The following is an 18691-nucleotide window of genomic DNA, read 5'->3' on the forward strand; positions in this document are numbered from 1 at the left end:
TTTTCTAGTGATATTACGACTTCAATATTTGTGGCAGACAGACGTAAAGTCGAATAAAATGACTTAAACTTGATTTTTATTTTTCCATATACTTTTTTGACAAACGACGTATAATCGGGAACGACGTAACTCAAAACGATGTAAGTCGAGGTATACCTGTACTATTGATAGTACAATTATAGTCTCTAATCTGGTAATTTGGTTTTGGCAATAAAATTATAAAAATTTATTTATTTTAATGTCCAATTGATTAAAATAGAATATGAACAAGGTCAATCACACTATAAACTGGCATAGTTCCTAGAATAAGAACTCCGTTTGGAATCATTACTAAAATGGGATCTCATTGTTTTATGAAGACTGGTGTAGTTTAATAATCATAAAAAAATCATTTTTTATATCACAAATTTAAAAATTTATACTTTAAATATAAATAAAATACATGCCCACGTGTATTATACACGCGAAACTTCCACAAAAGTATATTTTTTGTGCCATTTTATTTAGCTTTAAACCAAAAAAAAGTTACATTATTGTACATTTTTTCTATAATTAGTATTGTATCTTATCAACAGGGGGCGTCCGGTTTGTCTGTCTGTAATAGAACTTTAATCGGTTTCAACGATCGTTTGTTATATTAATGAATCTTTTACATTTAATTACAATTAATCTTAATGCTAATTCATCGATAACAACTTTAATTAATCGCATTACAAAACGTAATCAATGAGTTTTAAATTACTCAATTACACAATTAACGAGTCGTTCACGTGACGAATGAGTTAATTGTTATAAAAGATAAATAAATAAATCGTTTACATTTTTATTAATACGTAAATTTCAATAATTTAATAATTCAAAATTTACAAATAAAAAATAAAGGGGATTTTTATGAAACTAATTTGCATAAATTTTGCGCGTGATTTAAAAAAAAATTGCATAAAATTCGTATAAAAATACAATTGTAAAATATATATATTTTTAAATTTAATTAATTTTTAATGGACTAAATAAGATAAACTTTTAAAACATAATTAATTATAAATTAATTTTTAACAATAATTTACTAATCACGCTTCCTCTTATAAACTTTATCTGTGTTTATAATACTAATTTTACTTAAATTTACCAACACTTAAACATTTTACAGTTTAATTTTCTTTTTTAAAAAAAAGCAGCTAAGTGACTCTTAATAAAGTGAAATAAGACAGGTCCAAGTGTAAAGTTTACCACGAAATTTTTCTACACTGGTGTTAAGTGAAAGTATTGTATTTTTACAATAAAATAATTAACTCATCACTTTCTTAAAAATAAAAAAATAAAAAAATAAAAAATTAGAATAAATTAATAGTAAAACAAAGCACTTACATGTCTGGTGTCAAGGGGTCAGAGAAGACAAAAACGATAAAGGAGAAGAGCCAAATGATCAGGCACAGAGCCATTTCGTCAAGCGATCAGAGAGGAGTGTGAAGCAGACTTTTCTCAGGACCTGTTCATGTCTTCTACTCCTCTAAGCCACCAACCGTTCTGTAGCTTGCTAGCTTTAAAACAAACACCGCCAAGGAAGGGTGTACAAGACCATGCGAGTGTAAGCAGGGACCAAGGACGGACATGTAAAGACTTGGCTCCTTTTTTCACCAAATACATGTGTATTTTTTTTATTTTTTACTTTCACCTCTTTATAATTGTAGGCGGTTGAGTATGTAAAAGGTTAAAAAAAGAAGTGATGCGTAGAGATGTTTTACGAATTAAAAAAAAACAAAGTTACTTACGCTGGTGTATGTTTAAATCACACCACTGTAGAGAGGTGTATTACGTTTCTTGTCATAAAAATCACGTGTTTAGGAATTTTTTGACATATTCTTTAATGCCTCAAGAGGACGAGGGAGACGGAATTTTTAAAAATAACTCAATACAAGGTTCGTTTATGTGTTTTGTTTGAGTACTGAACTTTTTTCATCGTCCACTTGACGGAATTATTATGACGTCATGGAGTTCAAGGGGAAGGAAAAGTTAGTTTATGTAGTCGTTGGAAGAGGTCAGGTTACACTTTGGCCTGTGTCAGCGGACAATCACCTGTTCTGTGTTTGTTTATATGCTTTAATTACCGTTAAGTGACGGCATCGTTCCTGGCAATTTTAAAACTAAATAGGCGATCATTTTGGAATTTAATCGAAATAAAAGCTCTACAGTGTTATAAAAATAGTTGGAATTACCATCGATTACGTCAAATTACAAGAATTTTAACTTTTACGCGCAATTTTTGCGTAATTTATGCTTTTTATTGTTACGTCACGTATCAGATTTTGACGCAATAATAGCTATAACAATATATCATATGACGTCGAAACTGATCGAATTTTGATTATTACAACACATTCGTCGAACGTTGATATTTGATTATTACGTCAAAAAAAGAATCGAATTTTAATTATTACGTCACGTCGATCATTAAAACGTTGATTATTACTTCAAAAATGATTTAAATGCTAATTATTACGTCACAGAATTTTAAATAAGAATTATAAACGTCAATTTTGAAAGATGACATCAGATTTTTGAATGTTTTATAATGGCATTTAGAGGAAGAAAAATAAATTTTCTCAAATTATGATGGCTGAAATTGTTTGTTGAAGGGGTTAAAGTTGATGATGTAACTAATTTGGAAGATGATATCATATAAAATTGCAACTTCTATCAGATTGATGTCACTGTGGATGATTATTTTTTAACCAAATGATGTCATATATGTAATGTGGCCCTTCTTAAAAAATTAGGAGGTTTGTTTACGCGATAAATATAGTAATTTATGGGATAACTCGATACGATTGTAATTATTAACAAAGTTACAAGTTACTATTCCTTCGAATATGATTAATAAGAGGTCCCAAAGTTGAAGTCTTTCGGTAATTCAAACCGTAATCAATCAATGTTCAACAGCAAAGACGAAAAAATAAAGTTTTAAAAAAGAAAATACTAATCAACGTGCTCTTGGCCCACTTAAAATCAAATTTAATCCCTCATAAAACATTTTAGGTCCTCTTTCATTTGGCCTAGTTTTATTAAATTCTAACTTTTTAAATAAATCGACTGACTGACAAGCTGACGTGACAAACTTTGCAAGGACTCGCTTCTGATTTTTTTTTCTTTTTTTTTAATTCCTTAGCCCTCTCCTTTTTCGGGGATGTCGAATATCAGAAACTGGATCTAAGCCCGACCGAATTCATCCTGATCCCCCTTCTAAAGATTTTTTTTTAAAAGGGGGAAAAACGGGGAGACTAATTTGTAACCTAGTGATATCTCTAGACAAGTTGACAATGTCAAAGACACCACAATTAGTTCAATTGAGAATACAGATGTGGCTCTGTAGACTCTAAATCAACCTAACCTGGTGCTTCCTTCCTTCCGTTTAAAACAGGTCTTGTACTATTATAGTAATAAAACTCCTTCTTAATGATATTTATGCTTTAATTATTTCTATAGAATTGGTAATAAAAAAAGAATTACATCAACGTCTACTAGAGTAATAATAATTGTTACATTAGTAGTGAATGCACTTTAGTTTTCGTTGGTTTTTTTTTTTTTTAACTATAGTACCACATAACTCAAGGATTTTTATAGGTTAAGATAGGAGCCTTAATGCACACGAAACGTATAAACTATTACAGTAATGAAACTAATATTGTAATAAATAAATAAATAACCTAACTGGAGACATTTACACCACTTTTTTCGAAGTGTTACACTGCTCTTATGTCTTTAACTTAAGCTGTTAAAGGCTATAAAAATACTCTTAGTAGTATTTATGTACACACACATACAACAGATTTCTTTACATAATTAATTAGCTTAAAAAGAATTAAGATATATATCGTGGCAACTACTGAACCTCATTACAGGATTTTTTCAAATTTGATAAGTCGGTAGCACAGGATAATGTTACTGTAATATTAAGGGGGTGAGTCCAGATGCTTGTTGATTGGATTCTTTACAAGAGAATATCCTTTTTTTTAAACCGCTTTAATCTTGTTTGATTGATATCTGGATTATAAATGCCATATATATATATTTTTTTGTTTGTATTCTTTTTGATATTATCGTGGTGCCATCTTTCGTATACAGTAAGAAATTTTGTGGCTAAATTTAACAACTGGAAAGTGGTGAAATGCAATTAAAAGTGGCTGAAAATACTAATTCTTGGAATAATTATCTGTAATGTTTCCAAGTTGGTTAAATTAGGATATCAAGGATATCCGAGAAACAATTGAAATGAGTAAATACTACGAGATGGAGGGAAGAATATCCTATTATGGTCACGTTTAATGATGTTTAAGGTTTCTTTAATTAATTCTCTTACTGTTTAAAGTGGAAAGTTCATTTTCTATATAATTTTAATTACATTCCTTCACGTTTTTGCAAAAAGATGACATCGGATTATGACGTTTATCCTCAAACAAAATATACACCTTAACCAGGACTTGTGGTAACAAATTAAAGGCCCTTCCTTCCCCTCCACCAAATTATGCGAGGCCCTGGGCTATAGGGTCATAACTCTGGGACCTAAGATGCAGTTGTTTAGCTTATGTACAAAGATTTTGCTATAATAATACATAAAATCGAATTTTTGAGTTTTTCCTATTCAAAATTCCATATGTTAAGGGATAATCTATAAAATATTTTTATAGAAATCATTTCAAATTTATTTATTCTTCTAAATTGATTCAGGATCTATCAATAACCATCATTTATCATGTGAAATATGTTGACCATTTGTGTTTGAACTGCTTAAAAATCAATATCCAAATATTCTTGAATATATTACATCTCCATCCGTGAATCTTCAGCATCAATTCACACCATATTAAAAAAAAAAAAAATGTATTCTATGTTAACACGATTGATAACTTAACCCATAAAATAATAAATAAGCAAATTTACTATAGAAAATAATCAATAAAATAATTAAATTTAAATATCTTGTAATATTAAAAGAATTGAGAGATTATCAAAGAGGTAGCGAACTACCAGTTAATGAATATCCATACATTAATTAAAAAATAAATTTAATTAATATGCAAAATATATTTTCCTCTTTTTTTCTCATCTTTTTAATAAAGATAATTCAACTTAATAATAAACTATATATGCAGATATGATGTTTCTTCTTATCCAAAAATCATTATTCAGATAATCACATATTCAACCCATCATCATCAATATCTTGTAAGAATTTTGCTGCTTTCTCTTGAAATTTTTTAAAGATTTCAAGAAATATTTGAAAATAAATAATTATTTTCTTAATAATTAATCTGATTTACTTATTAAGGAAATAATAATTTATTTAATTAATACTTTAATCAAATTTAATACACATTTAAAAGTTCTCACATTTTTTTCCTGCAGTTCAAATCTTATACAATATAATTCTTTTATATAGTTTTAATCTTTAATATGAATTAATTTATTATTCATTACCATGAAACTGACTGAAATGATAATGTTCCATCATATAGATGAAGAAAAATGATAAAATCAAGGATATGATTGATGAAGTTTGAAACTAATTTATGCCATCTATTAAATAATTTGGCTTTAAAATTTTTCCTGGTTTATTTCATTAACTAATTAACCAAATAAATGATATCATTTAAAGTTTTTAAAATCTTTTACTCAGTCATTAGATATATGTTAATAAAAGATGAAAGTTGGACATGTAAGTGATGTAGTTTCCTCAAACTCTAGACACATGTGACAATTTGCTTGAGGGTATTGTAGAAGAGAAGGTTTCTCAACTCCACCTTAGGATGGTTGAAGACTAAAAACAGTTATCAAGAACTTGACAATTTCTGTCAATGTGGAAGATGATGCCAAGAACAGAGGCACAGATAACTTCTAATGACACATGTAGGAAATTTACAAACATTCTTTGAAATGAAGTGGAGACAGAGTCTTTCGAACATATATTTATAAAAAGTTTTTAATAAACAAGGTAATAAAACTCTTTTCTCTCTCTTTAAACACTGTTGACATCAAAACTGATCTCTGAGAGTGTAAGAGTTAAAGTAGCTGCTATCTATAGTCAATATACTGTATGTAGCCAAAACCATTCAAACTCTGAAGAAATTGCAAATATTTGAAACTAAGTTTCTCATAAGAGAAACTTATTTTCATACGAACAGCTTGTATTGTCTATGTAATTGATAATAAATTGATAAAATGTTTTAAAATGTGAAAATTAATATCTAGAAGCAGACCAAAAAAGATGGGAAGAGGTAAAGGATGCTGTGGGATGCAGGGAATAGATCAAGGACTAGAGAAATATGAAAAGGATGGGGAATGAAAAACATAATACAGACTTCTTAACGAATCATACTTGTATAGTTTGAACCATAGAAGGTATAATTCAGATGGAAGATAAATAATTTGCCATGAGCGTGATGATTTCAAATTAACTTTACCTGTTAAATTTTGTAATAATGTGGATATTGCACAAATAGTCAATTATTTGCATAAGATCTGTTGCTGCTTTAAGCATTTTTGAGGCCAGCGACCCAATATCTTTAGAAGCAATACACATATATTGATGAGATTCCTACGTAAGTGAGACCCTGGACTTGGCCAGCCTTCATTTTTGTCCATTATGGTAAGTCCATAATGCAAAAAATGAGAAATGACACTAAGCTTGCAAGATCTGAACTGAATTAAAACTTGACTCCTGAAGCAATGGAGAAAACATTTTTAACTTTTCTGCCTTGTGAGAAGAAGGTCTTTTTTTATGCTCATCATGGGCTTGGCCAGGACTGGACTCACAATAGAGGTAGTTGGGTGATAAGAGCCGTCGTACAGCATATATCCGGGTCAAACCACAGGTGAAAACTACGACTTGAACTTAACTCTACAATATGGCTGAAGTAATAAAGAGGTCATCGTCATGCCACTCCTGGATTCAAAATTCAAATCTGAAAGTGACAGGTCGATGTCTTTGTTGTTTCTGCCATCCAGCCAATGGGAGAATAACTTGCTACATAACTATTTTTCCACTTAAATGTGGTTTTCAAGTTTGTTATTCTAATTATGATATACATTTATAAAACAAAATAATGAATGAGAAGTGAAACTTTGTATAATAAAAAAAAACATGTAATTTTAATATTCATAAAATATAGAATTTAACGACTTTAACAGTTGATTTTACAATCTTGTGCATTTGGAATGCCATGCTGTTTCAACATCAACAAAAGGATTATAATATTTTTTATAAACCTGTTTTATTCACATTTATTTATGCTAACAAGTACTGTATAAATTATTCACATCTTCATCTATTAATTAATAATGGAATATATGTCGTGTAGGGGAAAAAACAAAATATTTTACTGTCCTAATAACTTTTAAAAATCAAGATGGAAAACGATGGTCAAAACTCAAAACTTTAAACTAAAACCGGCACCCTTGGCAGACGTGCCTTGGTGTGTAAGATTCATGTGAAAACCACTAGCATTTGCTATTAAACCTTCGTCGTCTTCTTGCTGCAAAAGTAATTGAGTTATTCAGACACATATTTGGAGAAGCAAAAAGTAAGAAAATCTTTGAAGTCGTTACGTACCAGCTGCCTTGCATACTGTTTTCCACCAGAAGGAGGTTTGGGGCTCTGGGCCTTTCTATGAACCTGCTCGCTTTTCGCAGGCCAGGTTGGAAACATGGAAGGCGGAACCAGTTGTGGGGTCTCTTTGAAGTATTCATGGGACAGGGCCTCTTCTGCTGTCACTCGGCGGGCGGGATTGTAAGTTAGGAACCTGTAATTATTTTTCTAATTTGAAGTATGCGAGATTAAAAAATTTATATTATTCTTTTTGGAAGACTTACCTATTCATCAAATCAAATCCGAGTTTTGTGAAATTGTGGCCAAAACGACTTTGCAAATTATTATAAGGATATTCCGTAAAGGTGACTTTTCTCACCATTGGTAATTCCGAATAACCGGGCCAAATTTTTTCGCTCGGCGTACCTAAATCCTGCAAATTAAAGTAAGAATTAGTCAAATTAGTTTAAGTTTCCTGATTGACCGCAATTTCTTGAAAATAATTAAATTTCACAGCTAACTATATGAATTAATATACACCAAAATCTAATTGATGCTAGTTCAAACTTATCTTTTTGCATCATAACCATTACACCAGAAACTAGAAGATATGAATTAAATAACTTAAACAGTGTGATTAATATGATTAATATACAAATTTAATAATAAAATATTGAACATTTTATGAAATTATAACTAAAATAATTTAATTAAAGCAAGTTTTTATTTTATATATATATATACATATACATACATACATACATAAAACTCAATATGTCATTACTACTCAATATTTCTATCAACCTCTTATGTTTATTTACATATAATGTTATAATATAAAAGCAAATTTTGAACATGTAGAAAAATAAATTATAAGCTGTGCACATTATCATTATTTATGCAGAGTACGAAAACCAAACAAAAATGATCAGAAATTAATGCAGAACGAACTAAAAGTTACATTAAATTTGGGTCAAGGTATGGAACAAAAGCCGCTTTTTCTAATGAAAATGAATCCGGCCTTGATAATCCTGATGAAATTTTAATTTATAATCTGTTTGCAGAGCAGAATAACAGTTATTATAATGCATAAGAAACAATAGAAATATGATTTATTCTGACGTCTTTCAGCTTTCGATTGAAAAAAGTTGATTAATGAAAACCGGTTAATTGTTTATAGACATTAAGATCGGATCTTTTGTAAATAATTGACTGGTTTTTGACACCATTAACCAGTCTTAAAGACTTATTTTGAAACTTTTCACAAAAATTTGAATAAATTAAAATATCATAAATTCAACTCTTTGGCTCTCTACTTTGAAGAGTTAATGTCACTTTCTTGTTAGAAAATTCCAAAAAGTTTCTAGAATGTGTCTTTAAATTACACATAAGGACTTTAATAACAACTTCTCACTTACAGAAACTCAACTGACTTTTAAGCTTGTCGGGTATTAAAAAGCAGAGTATTGTACTCACCATTGTCATTCTACAAGAAGCCATCACATTAAAACTTAAAAATATTATAAAAATAAAAAGAAAATAGTTGATTATTCTTTTAAAAAATTTGAAAAATAATCAACAATTTTTGAATTTTTTTTTTACTTTTAACTTCATTCTTACAATTTTTTGAAACTGCTTCAAATTTTTAAAATATTTTATTACAAAATTAAATTTCTGCTACATTAACTCTACTAACAAACTAGTTCTTACAATGTGAATGAATAAATTTTGACCCAAGATTAAATTACTGCATATTTTTAACTTAAAAGCAATTTTTTAAGTTAAATTAAGGAAAAAATTATAAAGATTTCAATGTAGACAGATGATGAAAGCAAAATATAAAGATTTTTCTAATGCACTAACATATACTCGAATCAGAAAATCAATACAGCAGAATTATTATTTGCTTTGGTTAACTCGATCCGTGGTGATGTTTTTATCACAGGATTTGTATTTATAGAGACTATTCTGTTACGTTATTCGAGTAATGAATATGCATGATTATGCCGCGGAAAATGCTCGCATCCTTTCCCGTTTGTTACAGTCATTCATTAAAGTTTGATAGTAAACGAAATTCTAAACTATTACTTTTTTCTTTCTAAACTATTCAAAGTTTTTAATAGAATTCATAGTACAGAGTTTATATAAGAAGTAAAAACTATCGTCTTGCCATTTATTGTCAAAGTGCAACTAGAATTAAACCAGATAACGGAAACTGTAGCCTGTTACGTCACAAAATTCCTTTTGTAACTTCAGGTTATGTGATGTGATCTATGGAGAACTAACTAGCATAAAAAAATAAAATTATATGTCGGATTCTATCAGAGGAAATAGCATACAAATGTATTAATTTTTTTCTTTTAACGTATCATATTTTAAATAACGGTTTTAAATTTCAAATGGAATTCAATTAATCAATTTAAAATTTTGATTTTAAGCTTACATAAAAGGAAGTAGTTCACTATGCGTAACTTGTCAAAAACTTAAGAATACAGAGTCGTATATTAATATTTTAAAAAGAAATTTGAGAATAAAATTAAGAATTATTTCTAATTCTATAAGAATATTAAAAATTATAATAATCTAATAAAATAAATGAGATTAAATCTGAGGGGAGACATCCATTGATAACAACATGAAATGAGGAATGATAAAGATGCCACCCACCTTTTGATAATGGATATTAAGTAGCACCTTTATTATTCCATCATCCGATGGCTTTTGACGAGTCCAGATATAAGTCCTAGTCAGATCCTTAGAAATCTCATAGATGATTTTGGCATAGATATATCTAATCATATCCCTTACCTCATAGCTGCAAACCTGACCAAATGCATGACAGGCACAAAAACAGGCCCTCTTAATGCCTACAGATTAAAGTTTAAAAAAAAAAACAATAATAATAATAATAATAAACAACATTAAAAATCCACATTATATAAAATATTATAGTATTATAATTACTTTTTTGTTGAGCATCAGACATTTGGTGTTTTTAATTTCAATATGCTAAACTTATTAATTTCAGAATTTCATCATTAAATGAAATTAAATGTTTAATAATAATAATAATAATCATGCAGAAAATGTCACATCATTCCAGAAACTATACAACACATTACTTCTGGGTGAAGGCTCTTGGCATCCAGACAGATTATTTACACAGACATAATCAAGTAGCAAATATAATACACCAAGAGCTTGCAAAGAAACACAACTTGGTAGACATTCACGAACCATACTACAAGTATATTCCACAGACAGTATTGGAAAACAACACTCTCAAAATGTATTACAACAAAGCCATAATCACAGATAAAACAATTTACCACAACAGACCAGACATCACACTTATTGACAAACACAATAAAATCACATACATTATAGACATATCCATTCCAAACACTCCCAATGTACAAAACACATGCGCTGAAAAAGTCAGTAAGTACACAGAACTTGCCCAGGAAATAAGGCATCTGTGGAGGATGGAAAGGGTGCTTATTGTACCTGTCATTCTCTCCTGTACAGGTGTGATACCACACACGCTACACAAAAGCCTGGGAACATTACAATTGAGTAGAAATACATACATCACACTACAGAAGGCCACTATATTGAACACATGCCATATTGTTAGGAAATTCCTTAATACTGACACTGACACTGACACACACATTTAATTTTAGTTTTGTTTTGGTTGCTATGCCTTGACTCTGGTCCGGCATAGTACACAGCCACCGGTGTGTACCGAGTATAACCCACTAAACCCAACACATAATAATACAGTAATATATACAATGCAACAACTGTAAAAATGTATTAAAATTTATTTATGTTGAATTCCAAATGATAACAAATTCAATTTCAACAATATAATTGGAACTGGTATTACCTCTTGAGAATAATGGGAACTACATATTTAAGCATCATATGAAATTTACAGATTATTATAAAGATTTATTAATGCATTTGTATATATAAGCATCAGTCATTTGTATTTCTCATTATTGGATTTGTTTGTTGATAAACTTGACAGCAGGTATAGTTTTTGTTTAATAAGAGCATTCTAAAGAACAATACAACAAGGAAATATTCATGCTTTCCAAGCAAAACGTAAACAACAACCAGCCAAATTTATCATCATTCAGTTGTAGAGGAAATATATATATATATATTCTCTAAAATATCTCTTAACAGACACCCTTCCATAATAAACATCACGACCTCTCTTAAACAGATACTATAGATTCTCATTGAGTCAACTTCCTCGTTTGAAGTTTCTATAGTTGCAGAAAAATTGATGTAACTCAAAATAAAAAGTTTACATAACTGTCCATGTTTACACAATTCATGTCTATTATTAGTCTGTGATAAAGACCATATGTTTTTTTCTGTGTTGATATGCCTCCAAGTAAATCACTAAAATCAAAAGAGAAAGTAAAAATTATTAACGTCATAAACAAGAGAAATGCAGAATGAGAAAATTTGCATATGTTCTAGATTGAAAAAACATAAGATGCAGAAATTGTCAGGAAATAAAAAGAGTTATTCAGCAATTGTCATTTGCAGCAAATCTGACAGTTACAAAAAGGAAATAGCATTCTCATTGGAAAAGCAGTCATAGAATGGTTCTCGAGTCAATGATAGATTGTCAAGGCCAATCACCTAAGCCAGTATTTTCCAATCTATGGGGTATGCAGTTTTTACCAAATTATCATTTTAATACAAACAAACATAAAAAAAAAAAAAGTCAAACTGATGTTGAAAAAATGAATAAGCAAAATGGTTATGCCTAATTCACAATTCTCATCTGAATGACTTGGGTACGAATGCTAAAAATCAATCCACACTCTTGCCAAAACGTCTCAACAAAAGTCAAGCCCTGACAAACAATATACTTTATTTAATGAGGTATATTGTTTTACAGGCCATTAAATAAATTGTAAGGACAGTATTTATGAAATTAGATTGTTACGAAAATTGAGGTGGGTGCAAAAATTTTTTTCTGAAAAAGAGGGTACAGAAAGTTTGGAAACTACTGACCTAAACCAAAGCTTTACAATTTATATCTAAATTAGGTTACACAGACTTGCCTCAAGTAAATAGCTTGAAAATTTCTAAGTAACATATCAAATTCAAAACTGTTTGTGGAAAGTTGTCTGGAATTGATCATAATACAACAGCTCAGTGAGAGTCTAGGCTTCATTCCATTATTACTGGTTATTCTCCAGAAAATACTGTAAATAATGACAAGTCTTTTGTGCTTTCCGAAACAAAACTCTATGCTCTAAACATGAATCATGTTTCAGTAGCTAAGCAGCAAAAATATAACTAACAGTTCTGTTAAGCATGAATGAAAAAAACAAGAAATCACTGGTAATTAGAAAGGCTGTCAAACCAAGATGGTTCAAGAACTGATACAGAAATTGAACAGAAAACAAACACAGAACTGGATGAAGACAGACTGGCTGGAACAACCGAAAAGGAAAATTTTACACCAAAACAAGTAAATGCCTTTATTTCTTGACAATGCTGTATGAAAAAATGTTGAGATTATATTTCTACAGCTAAATCTCACTTCACTCTCTCAATCTTTGGATTAAGGCTTAATTCAAAATTTCAATGACAAGTATAGATAAATAATATTGAAGCACACAAATGGTGATGCATCAGTTAAAATGTATATAAAGCCACTCTATATCTTCCAATTCATTTTGAAGATTTAAAGTTCTTGAAGAAAGGTCCTGCCATTAACAATTCTAAGTTGTTTTCTCAAAGCCAAATTTCCTTCCAACAATGAAAATGCTTATAATTTTATGGCAGTTATTGTTAGTTCTATGGAGGTAATGCAGTGTCTCATAAATACAACAGGATTTACCATCATTGCAACAAGTTGACATAGATTCTGACATCCCAAGCACATACACTAAGATACAAAATAAACAATCCTTTAGTTATTTTCTAAAATTGAGAAAAAAAATGATGATGATGATGACAACAATGGCTACAGTTGAAATGATACCTGTAAAAGGGCCACTGAGAATCATATATACAGGCTGCAGACTATGAGAACTCATTTTAGTTTTACATCATTAGAAAAGATGAAGACTGTACAAAGTACAAGATTTAATTATGCAAAATGAGAAGCAGATTGCTACAATCAATTGTAAAAAACAAACATAGTATTATTTTTAAAAATTTCCAGTTAAAGTTAACTCTTCATGAAAGTCATCATTTGCTATAATGTGTATTATATGTTCATATAAAAAACAGTGCAGAATATTTTTATTAAAGCCTCTTTATAATAAACAATTTTATTAGTTCTGCAAGTATTATAGAGAAGTTTCACTGTTTATATATTTATATAACTTCTTATATAGTAATTGATGTTCAAGAATTATTTGTTACATATAAAAAATTGCATGATATTATTATGCAAAATCTTAAAATCCCTATTTAATATTTCAGAGTTACAGATTTTAAAAGAAATATAAAAATTTTAAATTAATTTTATATTATTAAAAATAACTTTCAGAAAATATAAATTTTTTATAACCAAAATACATTATAACAAATTAGACATTTATTTATTTTTTCATATTTTAACAATATCCATAAATCTTTATGTTAAGGCTCTTTCATACTTTAGGCAAACAAAAAGAAAAGAAAAATGGCACTAAAGTGGCTTAATATGGCATACTATTTATGACATAGTTCTGTTCTCTTAGTAAGAAAGAAAAGTGGAAGACAGTTCATTTTTCTGTGCTTCTATGTCTTACAATTCTTTATGCTGTTAAACATAGAAAGCAATATTTAATGATATTTTTTAATCATCATCTGTTTATTTTGGATAATAAATTGTCTAAATACAGATTCTTAATTTGAAGAAATATTAGTTTAGAAGTTACATCAAACATACAAACTGTATTTCAGAACCACCTTCCTAAATTTCTTTTATTACTCCTAATCTTTTCTTAAATCCATTAAGATCATGTATTCTAATTTTTGTAAAAAAATTTTATAAATAAGATTTTCTCTGATATGCACTTTAGTGTGTAGCTAAAAATAGCCATATTTAAAACCTAATTAATGGAAATACACATGCTTATCTTTCATAGTTTTGAAATACAAATGCTTGCAGGGAAAGAAGAAAAAGAAACAAAAGCAACACATGCAATTCTCTTTTCTACTTTCCTAAAGTGTGAACTAGCCATATTCAAAACTTTAAAACAAACCTTGAATATCCTATTTAACTGATCAATTTCAGATTTTCCTGGAAAGAGAGGCTTCATTGAAAGTAGTTCTCCAAAAATACATCCTACAGACCACATATCAATTGGAGTGGAATATTCCTAAAGAAAAACAAAAAAATACTTTATGAAAACATTTTTTAATGTTCATTCTTCTAATTATTCAGTGTCATTACAAATATTTTGAAATAATTACTTAATAGTAATAATGTTCATTAAACTAAAAATGTAAATTTATCTAAATGTAATTTACATTTAATTTAATTAATCTAATACTACTACTTTCTAATTTGAAATATGTGGAATGTTTTGAAAGCTAAATTTAATCACATTTAATCACACAATAATTTTTGTTTTAATTTTAAAAAATTTGATAAATTTAATCTTTACATAAAACTCAAAACAAAACCAATATATAAGGTAGGGGCTTCTATTGCCAACCATGTAAGGCAAAATCTGTGCATAATTTAGTTTATGGAAAAGGACAAGGGAAGCATCATAAAGTGACTCCATTTACAATTACATGTAATAACAAGTTGCATCACTCACAGTAATGGGAAAAATTATTATGCTTTTTGGTAGTTGACCACATAGTGAGGCATTGTCAGGTCATTAAAGGATAATGAGGGTTCCATGTTTCAGGTGCATATTTTCTACAAAGTCTATTATTGAGCCTGCTTATCCTTTCACCACATTTGTGAGGCTCTTGAGGAAGGAAAACCCAGTTGTCGACTGCCAAAAAAATTATTGTGCAACCCACTGGTTGATAACTGGGTGATTAAATTATTTTTTGGATAATGTAAACAAAGGTCTAATGAAAAATGTTTTTTCCCCATAACAAGTATAAAACAAACTTTATTTTGATATATGAATTTTTCTTTTCATGTTATACACATTGTAATAAAAAATATCAAAGTCCAGGACAGCTTTAAATGGTTGAGTAGTGGTGTCATTACCCTATATAAAATTATTACTAATTATTTACAACAAATTATCATTATTTATAATTAATTTTTTCCTAGCTTTTGTATATAACAAAGGGAAAGTATGGCAATTGGTTAAAAAAATTAACCCCTAAGATTTTTGTTTTTGGACTCTAGACCTTGAAATGTCTAGAAATGCAAAATGATTTGGGTTTCTTTTTTGTATGTATGGATGTTAATGTGCATGTGGAGAGTACAATTTTGCTCAGCCACTTTGAAGCTTAATAATTCCTATGCCCTTTGTTGAAAATTTCTGAAATTTTACAGTGAGGTTTGTGTATCAGAGAATCAGTGCTATTAAATTTTGGTGGTTAAAGATCCAGGGGGTGGGGAGATAGATGATGTCATATGTCTGAAGTTGGATTGGACTTAATGTACATTTTATTCTTATTAGCATTTACAAATTTTTATAAAACTAAGCTTTTTTCCATTTTATAATAATTAAAATTATAAACATTTTTTAATACAATCTCATAATGGATAGTACAACAGACAATTTTAAATGTTTTTGTTGGGAAAGTTACACAACTCATTGTTGGATTTTTATTATAACAGCTTTCAATATTAAACAGTACATTCTTCAGTTTAAATAATACAATTACTACTTAAACTGAATAAATTCACCCCATAATATATTTTTAGTCATTTGAATAAAACAAAACTTACTTTTGCACCTAACAATAACTCTGGTGCTCTGTACCATAACGTCACAACAACAGGAGTATAAGGTTTCAATGGTGAACCATATTCTCGAGCTAATCCAAAATCACCAACCTAAAATAAGGTTTACATAAATAAATAAAATGTATTTCTTTTTAAATTCATGTAACTAAGCTTACTTTTAAAATCCCTTTATGACTAAGAAGTAGATTGGATGTTTTTAAATCTCTATGAAGTATCCAATTGTCATGAAGATGTGCAACTGCCCTTAATAATTGTACCATTAGTGTCTTCACTTCACCTGTAGAAGATACATTTAAATACTTAGCTTTTCTAAATTATATATTTTGAATTTACTAATTATTATAACTTTATTTTATTAATAAAAAATTTTTGATTGTTTTAAATTAGTTAAAATTTTATATCTTACTTTTAAAGTAAAATATAAAATTTTAACTAAACTTTAACTGTTATCTTCTGTTACATTCACTTTTATAAAGAGGATTATGCCTTTGAGTACACACATTAAAATAAGAGTTTTGAAAAAAAAAAAAAATGTTTAATTCTGTTCCAGTTCTATCTTTTTTTTTTTTTTTTNACATAATTTTTTTTTTTTTTTTTTTTTTACAAGAGTAAATGTCCATAAAAATTTAGAAATCATCATCATCATAAGCAATGACAGAGAGGTTACATATTATTTCAAAAACAAACTATTCACAGATTTGACGAATAATATATCATTGTATATTTATTCCTGAACTATTATAATTTTTTTTTTACCGTATTGTACTATTCATGTGTCGTTTGCGGATGTTAAAATATCTTATGCTGTTCCTATTGTACATTCTAGTTGTCAGAAACCCTACTGAAGAGGCCTTGACAGGCGAAATGCATTTGGGGTGAAGTATATTTATATAAAAATAAGTGTTTTTCTTTGTGTTAACCTGTTTACCTTCTTCTTAATTTTTATACCAGTCTACAGACTCTGGATTTATTAAGCTTCCAAAAGTCAAAAACGAATGGAAAACTAGTAGTTTTCCGTGTCCTAATGAATAGTACAATACGATAAAAAATAGATTATCTGACTCCATCGATTCTTTTTAGAATATTTTTTATTGATATACTATTATAAAATATTAGCATTGTATAGTAATAGGAACATAAACAGTAATATAAAAAATATGGAATTTTTTTCCTCATTTTCTAAATCAAAACATCATCATAATTATTATTATATGATAATTATAACAGATGCTTATAGTTATTTATCAATATAATGAATTACAAAAAATTTTTAAAGTAAAGAAGTGGAATTTTGTTTATATAATTTTCAATTTAGATGCAGTAAATTCAAATACTATTACTTTTACTTCAGATATTTAATTAATGAATTTCTAATTGGCAATATGATAAAGAAAATCCTGAAAATAGGATTCTTATCACGCTTAAAGATACACAATGTTATCAGAAATCCTTTATTTAACTTACATAACACAGGTCTTCCTCAGAAACATACATTAAACATTTTAACCAATGAACTTCAACATAAATGCACTTCACAATACTGTAAGGTCTCGTTTTATGCGGTGGATACGTTCTACAGAAAAGTGCATATAAAAAATTCGCATAAAAAAAGACTACTTGCCTTGAAAAAGTAGGGATACATTCCGTAATTTTCTAAAATCGCATAAAACCAAAACAACGAGTTAAAATTAACTTAAAACCGCATAAAAAAGTTTGCAGATATTAAAAGAAATAGGCTGCTTAATGAATTACTTCGAATGTCTGAAAGAAATTCATATAAAAGCTTAAAATAAACTTGTATTCAAACTTAATTCAGTTTATTTTATTGAAAAGTAATATAGTTTTACATTTTTTTTTTGAATTTTTGGAATGTTTTTTAAGTCTCCAAATTTTTTAAAAATATTAAAAAATATACGGCCAGCTTCACCCTACTTTAAACCCTTGTCCTCCCGCGACGTCTATGAGAATGCCCCGGGAAATCCAACTCCAGCTGTGTTCAAGGTCATCCAGATGTATAAACTGACTCATCGGTGTTAAATTTCACAGAAGGGCAAGACAAAGGAAGTTAAACTTTGAAGCTTTTTCTTCAAAATTAACGCATTTCCTTCGTTTTTTTTAGTTTTAAGTATTTTTAATGTTTAATTACATTTATATCAAAAATTGCTAGGAACTAAAGCGATTAAGGTAGATCT

The 18691-nt window shown here is 28.6% G+C and overlaps 2 protein-coding genes across 4 annotated transcripts in view; both read right to left on the reverse strand.

Moving 5' to 3' along the window:
• The window catches only part of LOC111641143 (multiple epidermal growth factor-like domains protein 6), a 24229-nt gene extending 21246 nt beyond the window's left edge, over positions 1 to 2983 (reverse strand). Inside the window, exon 1 of the mRNA XM_023387268.1 lies at positions 1369 to 2983. Within this exon, the coding sequence (XP_023243036.1) occupies positions 1369 to 1442 (74 nt within the window). The 5' untranslated portion in view covers positions 1443 to 2983. The remainder of the gene's footprint in view (positions 1 to 1368) is intronic.
• A 4141-nt stretch (positions 2984 to 7124) lies between these two features.
• Positions 7125 to 18691, reverse strand: part of LOC111641141 (cyclin-dependent kinase 11B-like) — a 34592-nt gene continuing 23025 nt past the window's right edge. For all 3 annotated transcript variants that reach the window (XM_023387265.1, XM_023387264.1, XM_023387263.1), the window contains 6 exons: positions 16655 to 16776; positions 16482 to 16589; positions 14818 to 14934; positions 7867 to 8015; positions 7607 to 7796; positions 7125 to 7529 (listed from right to left, as the gene is read on the reverse strand). In XM_023387265.1, coding sequence (XP_023243033.1) covers positions 7425 to 7529; positions 7607 to 7796; positions 7867 to 8015; positions 14818 to 14934; positions 16482 to 16589; positions 16655 to 16776 — 791 coding nt within the window. In that variant the 3' untranslated portion in view covers positions 7125 to 7424. The remainder of the gene's footprint in view (positions 7530 to 7606; positions 7797 to 7866; positions 8016 to 14817; positions 14935 to 16481; positions 16590 to 16654; positions 16777 to 18691) is intronic.

Source organism: Centruroides sculpturatus, unplaced genomic scaffold (assembly GCF_000671375.1).
Source record: "Centruroides sculpturatus isolate CEXI.00-Female unplaced genomic scaffold, Cexi_2.0 scaffold1518, whole genome shotgun sequence".
NCBI classification, from domain to species: Eukaryota; Metazoa; Arthropoda; class Arachnida; order Scorpiones; family Buthidae; genus Centruroides; species Centruroides sculpturatus.